This window comes from Halyomorpha halys, unplaced genomic scaffold, assembly GCF_000696795.3.
Source record: "Halyomorpha halys isolate HHAL.00 unplaced genomic scaffold, Hhal_1.1 Scaffold833.1, whole genome shotgun sequence".
In the NCBI taxonomy this organism is placed as follows: domain Eukaryota; kingdom Metazoa; phylum Arthropoda; class Insecta; order Hemiptera; family Pentatomidae; genus Halyomorpha; species Halyomorpha halys.
Window position 1 is genome coordinate 629,202 of NW_027109632.1, and position 11,270 is coordinate 640,471.

General features: G+C 30.6%; 1 protein-coding gene across 1 annotated transcript in view; it reads left to right on the forward strand.

The window, feature by feature from the left end:
• Positions 1–7,990, forward strand: part of LOC106686523 (hillarin-like) — a gene marked incomplete at its 3' end in the record, with an annotated part of 68,978 nt that extends 60,988 nt beyond the window's left edge. Inside the window, exon 2 of the mRNA XM_014429876.3 lies at positions 7,874–7,990. Within this exon, the coding sequence (XP_014285362.2) occupies positions 7,874–7,990 (117 nt within the window). The remainder of the gene's footprint in view (positions 1–7,873) is intronic.
• Between the last annotated feature and the right edge of the window lie 3,280 nt (positions 7,991–11,270).

The following is an 11,270-nucleotide window of genomic DNA, read 5'->3' on the forward strand; positions in this document are numbered from 1 at the left end:
CTTGACCTCATACCAACCAAATTCTCAAAATTCCATATAAACCTTTCCAACCATCCTAATCCTTTGGTTCAAACCTTATCTAGTTCCACCCATCCCTACAGCCCACCGAGAATGTTGAAACGGCAGTGGCTAAGAGACTTATTAAAATAAAAATGGACAATTGGAGTTCTGGCAATGGTCAGATTCTCCACTCAAATTGAGTGTTTGCGGCTTAAGCGCACTTGCTCAGCCTCCACTGGCTCACTACCAGTGATGCGGCGAGAGGGATGCGCTGGGATCTTTTGAGCTTTGCTCTACCCACGTAGGGGATAGAGTGGGCTCAGGGATCCTCAGTTCGATTGTATATTATTGTATATAGTAGAGTGTAAATGTGACTATAGATTATTATTTTAGCATTATGTTATTTTATTTTTTTTATTTTTTATTTTATACACATAGTTTGATTATGTTCATTTTGTTTATTCTTCTGTTTTTATATATTTTAAGAGAGTTTTTTTTTCATTCGTTTATTTATTTTATTTTTTTATGTATGAGATCATTCATCACTATTACCTATTGCCCACAACTGTGGCAGATTGTAATATCTATTAATAAATAAAAAGTATTTTAAATAATAAAAAAAAATAATAAACATATGTTTCCAACTAAAGTTCGTTCGAACCCGAAAGAAAAAATCGACAATTCACACATTTTTTTTCTGAAGATTAAAAATAAGGTAACTTAAAATTTTATTTCAACTTGGTTAAAGAAATAATTAATTTTACCGAGACATAAATGAAAAACCTCTTATATATATAAATATATAGTTGACCGTAAAACTTAAATATAATATGGTCAGGATTGCGGTCAAAAAGGAACAAACAGTTTATAACTATTTAATAGTTTATAACTTAAACAAATATCTGTTTAACTTATCGCTTTGGACAGCCCTGATGAAGCCCTATAAAGTGGGGCGAAACGTCGGACATTAAGTGGTTATGAAAAACCTCTTAGTTTTATAATTTTAACGGTATACATTTTTTTTTAATAATGAAATTTTTATATAATATTACTTTATATATTCTAAATATAAAAGCTCCGATAAATAATCTCTTTAAAATCTTAGTAAAAAAAAAAACAGTTGGAAATAAATTTCAACATTTATAACGATTACTTCAAGTAGATGTAGATTTAAAAATAGATTTTAATAATGAGAGTGGGGTTACGAGGAAAATGGTCAATAGGAAGGGCCTAAACGTTTCCACAGAAATGTGAAATATATGTAATGTATTTAGGATGAAACTGTGTTAAATCTATATTTTTATATAGTTTTGTATTTAAAACATGTGGGTTAAATGTAGTACAAAAAGTTTTATTCTCAATATTTTTTGTTTATTATTGCTTAAATGTAAAAATTCAAATACTAAATGCGCACACTGAACAATGAATTGATTATCATCGACAATGTCATTAAATCTAAATGACCGTAGCTTAAGGAGAAACAAACAACCTACCAGTAGAATTTCAATCACACTTTTATGTTACAAGGATGATCAGGAATAGATTAGCATGCTAAATAAGATAACACCTTTGTATGGGTCTTGATTTCATAATGGACTAAGTCGTATTTGTCATGTCTTCCTTCCCGGCCAGACCTACCCCACTAAGACCCCCAGGGAGCCACGGTCCTATATCATTTTTAAAAAAATTTGGCTTAAAACGGGAAGAGTAGACTTTATGATAGTTAAATTGAGAAATATTTAAAAAGCGCCTGAAATTGGAAAACGATGTGAAACCCGCCTCTCCCGTCCTCCATGGATAGCCTTACTTATCTCTCCTTTGAAACAGAAACTTACTGCGAGTATGTTGGTCGATGTACGGCATCGCACAAGAGGAGATTATAACAAAAAAAAAAACCAATCCTTCTCGGCCGGACCGGTCCCACTAAAACCCCCAGGAACCGAAGGTCCTATCTCACTTTTGAAACATTTGCTTAAAACGAGAAGAGTAGACTTAGGATAGTTAAATCGAGCAATATATAAAAAGTGCCTGAAATTGGAAAACTGCGTGATAATTTTAATTGTAATAATTAATTATATAATTTTAATTGTGATTAATTAGTGGGGAAAAAGAGCGATGCATTTTTAATGACGGATTTTCCATTTGAAGAGTAGAATACGGGAGTAATATGATTATTTAGTGAAGCTGAATAGATGAATACCGAATGTTCATGTTTGTGCTGGTTTCATTTTAGTAATCGGGAATTATTGTAAGATGGCGCTCTTGTAATTAATTGGAAGTGTAGAACGTTTGCAAAATAAATATTAAAGTTTTTTTTTTTTTAATTATTTATTTATTGTAATTTACAACTGTACAAAATAATACAATAGGTAAATATGTAGTATGTTTCATATACACTTGAAAATCTTGGGAAGGAACCACCCATTGGTGGTACTTCAAACATTAATTTAAATTAGAAGGTCCCGTGGACCTCGGGGGATTATCAGGGATTGTTAAGGATGAAAAATTAAGAATTAATGGGTTAGGATGGTTAAGGAGTTTGGAATAGAAAGACGCATATCTGTTTTGGGTCAAATCTGCAACGAATGGGAAGTTAAGGTTTTTTTGAATGAGTTTATTTATGACGTAATAAGGAGCATCAAGGATTTTACGTAGGATTTTGGATAAATATTAAAGTAAAATTTAAATAAACGATGATTCCTTTAATATCAGTCGTGTTACTTGTTCAAAATGATTTATCGGATTATTATCGAAGGGAACTGGGGCAGGGGACCGTTGGCTAGGGTAGGGTAACTGATTATTTGATAGAATTTATTTGATTTAATTTCTCTATTGTTTACTATTCATCAAGGTTTGTAGTATTATACTGTAGCTTTTGTTTGCTATGCAACAAATGGTGAATAAATGAATATTCAGTAATAACATACTTCATATTTAAATAGATTCTAATATTTATTTACTTCCACTTAACTCTTTACGCCTAACTTGAATCTGCTACGGGGAGAAGATGTGGTATTAACCCGTCTTCGGATAGGCCATACTCGACTCACCCACGGTCATCTCATGAAAAGAGAAAATGCACCGACGTGTCGCTTCTGCGGAAACGATCTCACCGTTAGGCATATTCTCACTGAATGTATTGCTCACGAACCACACCGGTTCTCTTACAGATGTTGAGGGAAGATCCCACTACATTAACAAAACTTTTTCACTTCTTAAAAATCATTAATATTTACGATCGCATATAGTCTAACTGTCCAGCAATAGATATAAGTGGATGCAAAATTCATTATAGCAATTTATTAACTACCTCAAATCTAATTGCAACTTTTTAAAATGTAAATCATAATTGTAAATATGTAATTTTAATTGTAAATATGTAATTGTAATTGCAAATTTGTTACTTGCAATTGTAATTGTTAATTTGTAACTTACTCACTTTGTAATTATATGTAACTTTCTCACTTTGTAACTTTGTTAATATGTCAATTGTTATATACTAACTTTGTAAACTCAGTGTAAATGGCCCTAGTGGTCGAAAGACATAAATAAATAAACTCTTTACTTCTTAGCCCCGATTTGAGCACCAGTCGTGGCAGAAAATATAATACTGTCTGATCTACTAGCCATTTGTCGACTCTGGGACTCTTCCAGACAAAGAGCGTACCCGACCTTTCAACAGTCGGGATTTAGGAGAAACCCTTGCGTTTAATGTTATATGCTAACCACATTACCTTCCTATATAACCGTATGTCATAATAAAGTACTTCCTTATGAATTACTGAACCTAAGGTACTGCATGCGTTTTATTTATTTATTTTTTCCCTAAGCCATTACCTAGTTGCTATTGTACAAATTCATTTTATTCTGTCGATTTCACTTTGGATTCTTAGGTACTTTGAATCATTGGCTGTGAATTTGCCAAAATATTTGAAAAATTTTAAATTTGGCGCTGAATGCACCCAAAAATACAAAACCAGAATAAAAAAAAAAACACTAATAAAAAAAAAATTAAATCCCAGCTTGAAAATAGAAATAGTTCAGATATTTATGATTTTTTCAGATCATTAACGGAAATAATATTCTATTTTTTTGTTAATTTTTCAACAAAATATCAAATAATTGGTATATATTTATTATTTAGACCATTTTCATCTTTTATACTTAGCTGTATATCGTATGTTGTATATTACAAAAATATGCTCTACACATACACGTTGATAACGCCGAGACAACTAAGTCTACATTATTTTCTTTAAAGTTCTATTTATTTTTTTTTTTTAATATCTAAGTTATTGTAAAATTTCAAAAAATAAATAAAATTTATATTCTAATTATGAATATATGTTGAGGTTGAACAAAAACACCGTTAGAATAAACTAAACAAGATATTTCTCAGTGTTGTTTCCTTCATAAACGTAATTCATTCATCATGTACCTCCCTTCTAATTTATTCACATTTCCTCCTACAATGCCCCTCTCTCATTCATACTTCTCTGTGTCGTCTATTGCACTACAGAGCCGAGGTGAAGAAATATTTTAATCACATATCCACGAAATATATTCCCTCAACATTTACATTGCATTTGAATGCCAATTCAAATCGAAGGCGCTTAAAAACGGCATCCATCAAAAGAGGGTGACAGTTATCAAACAATTGTTTTATTTGAAGATGATTTATATCAAGCACTACTTATTCTCTAAATAGTCAACAACTTTATCTACTGAAATTAGGAGGGGGTGTCGTGCCGGCTGACAAAATATTGATTATTTTCTACCAACAGTGCAATTTTTGAAGTTGATGTTTCCAAGAGGTAGTTCATAAGTTTGAATCACTTTTCGGTAGAAAAAGTTTTTTTGGCATCTATTGGTTGTGCAGTGCAATGTGTACATAAAAAAATAATCTTTAAATAATTAAGTTTTTACACATTCGTTACACTGATGGGCACCGTTTTGGGTTAGAAAACAAATAAAAATTTTGAAGGACGTATTAAGGAAAGTTTTCTTCAAATATAAGACCTTTCGCCTCGGCTCTTGGACTACAATCACACCACAACATACGCCATCAATTCATGTGTTGACACTTCTATTTTTTCTTTACTTGTTTTTAGTTTGAAATTTTCTTAAACGTCTTGTATCAAAGTCGTTTTGTGTAAGTGCTTTTGTTTCATTAAATAAGTGAAAGAAAAATATCTGTTTGTGGAGGTCAGCGCACGATGGTGAAGAAATTCCGGAAAAAAATTTGACGCTTGTATTAACAATTTAAAAACTGAAATTGTTGTAAAGGAAGCCTTGATTGTCTATGAAAATAATTTATCTTTGTTGAAAATTAATTCTTTCTCTGATAAAACTGTGACTATTGTAGAACAGTCTACTTGTAGTCAATTATTTGATTAACACAGATATAGTGTTTTAGGAGGGCTTGAAAAATACTCCTTTAAATTAAAAATCATGAATTTTCTAATCATACAGACCTCTAGGGTCTCATTATAGAGATCCTGAAACAAAGAAGATTATTAACAATTATGAAGAAGATGATCAAGGTTGCGATAAAATGAGAATAAATAGTTGTTTATTTTCCGACATTTCGCCCCACTTTGTAAAGTCTCTAAAACTATCAACTTGAACTACCCTGATGAAGCTGTACAAAGTGGCCCGAAACGTCGGAAAATAAATAGTTGATTAAATCTTCATTGTTTAAAATTATACGGTTAATTATTTATATATACAAAGAAGATTATTATTTTTATGAAAGAAAACCAGTCAGATAATCGCGAGGTATTAGGGGGAATTCGGGAGAGTGAATTTGTCGATCAAATGAAATAAAAATTGTGAAATGGAAGGGACAAGAAAGGGAAAGAAAAAAGGAATAAATTGAAATATTTGTATTTAGTGTGTAAACTGGAATTGATTGTAAAAGAAAACTGTGGGGGGGGGAAAGTTTTCTTTCTTTTTTATTATATCATGTAAAAATATGTAATTTATATATGACCGATCACGGATTGATTAGTATGCTGTGTAATGTAGCAACCCGATGTATTTGGGCAGCATGGATGAATAAAGCATTTCTCTCTCTCTCTAATTATGAGTACTCTATTCACTTTGTATTATAAACTAAAAAGAGAAGTAATAGATTTTTAAATTAATATATTTCAATAAATTAACCACGAATCGTTAGAATAAAGTTGTAAGGACAAAGGCTTGAGTCTCAGTAATACCAGCAAACAATTCTCCATTCACTCCACTTCCTGCCCCTTCCTTTTTTTTTGTTTTGTAGCTTTCAATAGCGCACTGATACTCTCCTTGGTCCAGTAACTCGCACCTCCAACTCCTGTTTTGATTTTACTTTCCAATCGTTGTAAATCGTCCAAGCTTCCCAGCCTTGACAGTTTCCAACCAATGTCCAAGTACCTGGATAATGGATTCTTCTGGCTTACCTCCTCAGCATCTTCCAGATTATTGTAAATTACACCCATGCAGTCAGTTCTTGGTTTAGAATTTTTCACTCATAACGTATACAAACAATACCTCCCTTTCATCTCATAAAAGTTGTTGTTGGAAACTTTGCATGAACGTATAACTGTTAATTGTTAGTTTTATTAATTAATTTCTTAGTATAGATTGGTTTCGTTATGTTACTTATTAAGAATCAACAGCTTGCTTTTTAGTGCCCTTCTTCAATTTATTTTGATCATCCTGTTCTCTACCTATGATAGTTCTTATACTGCCTAGTATCGTCTGGGCGTTTCTTTCCATCCCTAAAATTTAAAAATATCTGTCATGTTCAATCCTGTCAGTCCAAAGTCCTTCGAACAATAGTCAATGCACCTTACTATGTAACTACCAATACTCTACACCATGATATTCCATTTGTATCTTACCTTGTTAAACTCAAAAGCATCACATTCCATGAAAAACTCGCTCATCATCCTAATCTCCCAGTACAATCCTTTACAAGAATTACCCATCCTTACAATCCCCCCCCCCCGAAGGTTGAAACGGCAGTGATCCAGAGACCTATTGTAAATAATTATACTGGAGTTCTGGTAATGCCCAAATTCTCATCGCCCGCACTCATCTTCCACTGACTTTTAATATCAGTTACAAGGTTGAGAGGAAACACCGGGATCTTCCTTCTTAGAGAGTCCTACTTTTTCCTCCACAAGTAGGCAGGGCAAGCTCTGTTCGAAGTACCCAGGCTAAATGTAAATATTGTAAATTGCAATAATTGTATTCAAGACGTTATTTTACTCAAAGTTTAGTTTTGTTTCATTTTTTATTTTATTATGTTACAAATGGTTTATTTCTTTACAAGCCTTTATCATATCATTATGATCTAACATCAATTTACATGATGTATTTTTAAATAAATACAGTGTCAATAAATAAATAAATGTTTCAAAAATGTATTTATTATTATATTTTTTTTTTATAATTGTTGTTTTTTTTCTTCTATTTCTTATTTTTTTATCATTTCGTATTCATATTCATTATCTTATTTTATTATAACTTTATTGATATTTATCGTGCAAGTTTACCAAGACAGTTAATAGTACTATCAACTGTCATTATTGCTAAATATCACTATCACAATAGTGATTGTCACTATCATAATAGTGATTTTCACTATCACTGCCACCGTCAAAACAACACTTAAGGCTCATGTTTCTATGATATCTTAATGTTACATTTCTAGGGCCTTCTTTCATTGAAGACATTTTCCATATTCCATAACACTTCTTTTTCAATGACATTTCATAAGACATTAAATGTGAGATGGAACTGGAAATTATTTATTTTATTTGTTTTCAAACAATTGAATCATATTTGATTAAAATAAAATATCATTATATTTTCTTTTTTTTTTTTTCAGGACAAAGATGAACAAACACAATTAGAAATGAAACACCGAAAAGAAGAAGATGACCTCTATCGAAAGTTCATTAGACAACGGGAAGAAGAAGATAAACGAATCAAAGATGAAATAAGGGTAAGATAAATAAATTTCTCGCTATAAATAATTTTTAATCTATTCGAGGCCATTGTGATGTGTAAATAAATATATTCATTTACTTTCGGAAATTGAAAAACCTAATTTTTATATTCATCTTGAAAGCAGTAAAAAAAATTTAATATATGACATCATTGATGACCTTCATAGTTATGATTATATTACAATACAATGTACGTTTGTTTAACAGTTTTACGATAATAATACACCTGATTTGATTTTGTATTTTCAATAACCTCCCAAAAAAGTTTGGTACAATCAAATCTATATCCAAAAAATATTTTAATAGTCATAAATAGGTATGTGATTTTATAAAGTAATATTCAGTAAATATTGTTATTTTGCCACCAATGATTAGATTAATATTTTTAAATTTTACATTAGCTAGTAAAATATAATTTGAGACAATATCAGTACTCAATATATCATATTTCGAGAGAACCAGTAAACGCTTCGTGCCTTCGGATATTTTGTGATACATTTTTATATACAATATAATGACTTATTTATTCCTAAGCTGACATTACGTTTTTTGATATTTCTACATTTTTGAAAGTTCTATTCTAAATCCCTTCTCTTATTTAGTAATTTTTTATTTCTTACGAACATGCATACTCAACATACAACAAATATACGAACATACGAACTCATTTATATATTTAAATTCTTGATGCTTATTACACAACATGATATAAATTACTGCGAAGATGTCAAAATATTTCTATAAAACTAGACAACACCCTTAGCAATACATTTTGAACTAAGAATAGGAAATTCAAGACCGGGATAGAATTAAGATATGGGAAAAGTAAGTCATGGGTCATTTCTTCTAGTCATAGAGCTGAATAGGATGTTATTATAGTCATTTTCGATGTTTTGTGTTCGGGAGTTGAAATTCCCCCATTTTGAATTACCTTTGTTAATTTTTTTCTTCAATTCAAGAATTTTTCTCACGGGAATGGGGAAAAATCTAGTCATTAAAGAAATTCACTTATCGACTATAATACACACGTATTTTATCGGCTGCTCATGTTTTTATGTTCTTTTAAATTTCCTTTATTAAATGTTAAAAGTATAAATTAAATGTCGTAAAGTCATGAAAAGTAGAAAACCTTATTTAAACAATTTATGTTTTTAATTTATTTCTATCGATTTTTGAGAAAAAGTTGCACGAATGCGGCATAATTTTTTTATTTTTTTCTTTATTGTTCAATTTTACTTCAGGCTGTGTGGCCCACCGTTTTCCATTCTTGGAAAATAATCATTTTAGAAATTGTGGCCTATCGGAATGTTTGAAAAGCGAAATAGTACAAGAGCTCAAGAGGAGAAAAAAGGCAGTTATGTCACCCCAATTTTTTATTACTTTGAAGAAAACTATGTATAATTACTAGTCAAAATTGATGAGTCTGTCAAGTATAGGTAGGAGGAATAAAAAATTGTGGATGTTTTAAAACGATAAAAAAAATTAATTTTTCATTCATATTTCATAGTATACTATTCATAGAAATAGTATTTTTCATGATATTTGCTAAAATAAATTGATTTATAGTTGTTCAGACAATTTTTCATGTGCCAAATTTATATTCATATGCGAATACCATAAAAAATATTAGTCCTACGAAGATACCTGTCATAAACTACTTTATAGTAAGTTAAATTTCCTTTATTTTGAGTGTTGGCAGACATATGTGCGTCTTCTGGATCTAGAGATATATTTTTTCAAAAATAAAACATTTCTCCGAAAAACTAGAAATTAACATTTTGTGAATTTATTTTATCAAATATTATAAAAACAACTTCCCATACAAAGATAAAGGTCATAAACTATTTTATGGTAAATTTAACTAGCTTCAATGTAAGTGCTGATTAACATGTGTACGTCTTATGGTTTCTGATATAAAGTTTTTCATAAATCAAACTTATTGTCTAACTATAAATCAATTTATTTTAGTAAATCCAATCAAAACTACTATTCATACGAAGATGAAGGTCATAAATTACTTTTAATTAAACATTAAACTAGCTTTAAAATGAGTGCTGATAGATATCTATACGTCACATAGTTCCTGAGATATAGATTTCTTAAAATATATACACTAACTACTAATCTTTCAATACATTTTATGAAATATCACTTTATAAAAAGCAATATCTCGAGAACTATTCAACGTAAATAACTCTGTTAAGGCTCATATTTTAGATAATTTACTCTAGTTTAAATAACGTTTAACGTTTAGCCGCTATTTTTTATTTCCCTTTTATGGCAGAGTCATAAATTTTTACTAGTAATTTTACATAGTTTTGATGAAAGAAATCAAAAATTGGGGTTAAATAACTGCCTTTTTCTCTTCCCGGCTCTTGTACTAAAACATATTGGCGTTTTTATAGTTAAAATCGATCATGATCCCATTGAAATCAGGCAAATTTTTATTTATTTGAATTCTTTTAGAAACCCACAGTAAATAACGTAATCAAAATTTATAAAAAAAAAAATAGAGAAATATTTTTACCAAAATCTCATATTTTATTAAATTATCTGTGTATGGTGGAACTTTACTTTGAATTCGTTTTCAGTACAACTTAAATATTGATGAACGATAAATGATTTTTTTAAACGAAAGAATTGTAATACTGAAAATTACATCTACGTTTTAACTTTTTTTATTATTTATTTGGGCGAGGTGTTAGATTCTCGAGCTTGAGGAATTTAATTTAAACTTTGTGGCAGTGGCGTAACAGTTTTTCCCGTCTAGGACAGATACCAATTATACAGCCCCGATCTCCTCCAACATAATGTGGTTTATTTACATATAAAACCTATTTTTAGCCCATATTTACACAATTTTGGACGATTTAATTTGTTCTGGTATATGATGGTGTTACTCTTCATCAACCACAATAATTAAATTTATAAATCTTAAAAAACATTAAACAAAATCATTACTTATTCTCCACAGCTTTAAAGAGAGACAGCTCAAAATAGTGCATGATGATAGATAAATAGATTTGATTACAGTCGGAGATTAACGGTACAAGCACAAGTAGAGAGAATATGGGGGAGCTGGGACACTTTTTTGTGGAGGGAGTTCCTCGACTTGCCACCAGAGTGCAGGGTTGTTAGTTCAGACGGTGACCGCTAGATAGCAGCACCATCGGGAGTAGAGAGAATATGGGGGAGCTGGCACACTTCCGTGAGGAGCCAATCAGAAGCCAGCATTTTGATGACGTCACACATGGCGGGAGATTTGAATTCAAATAT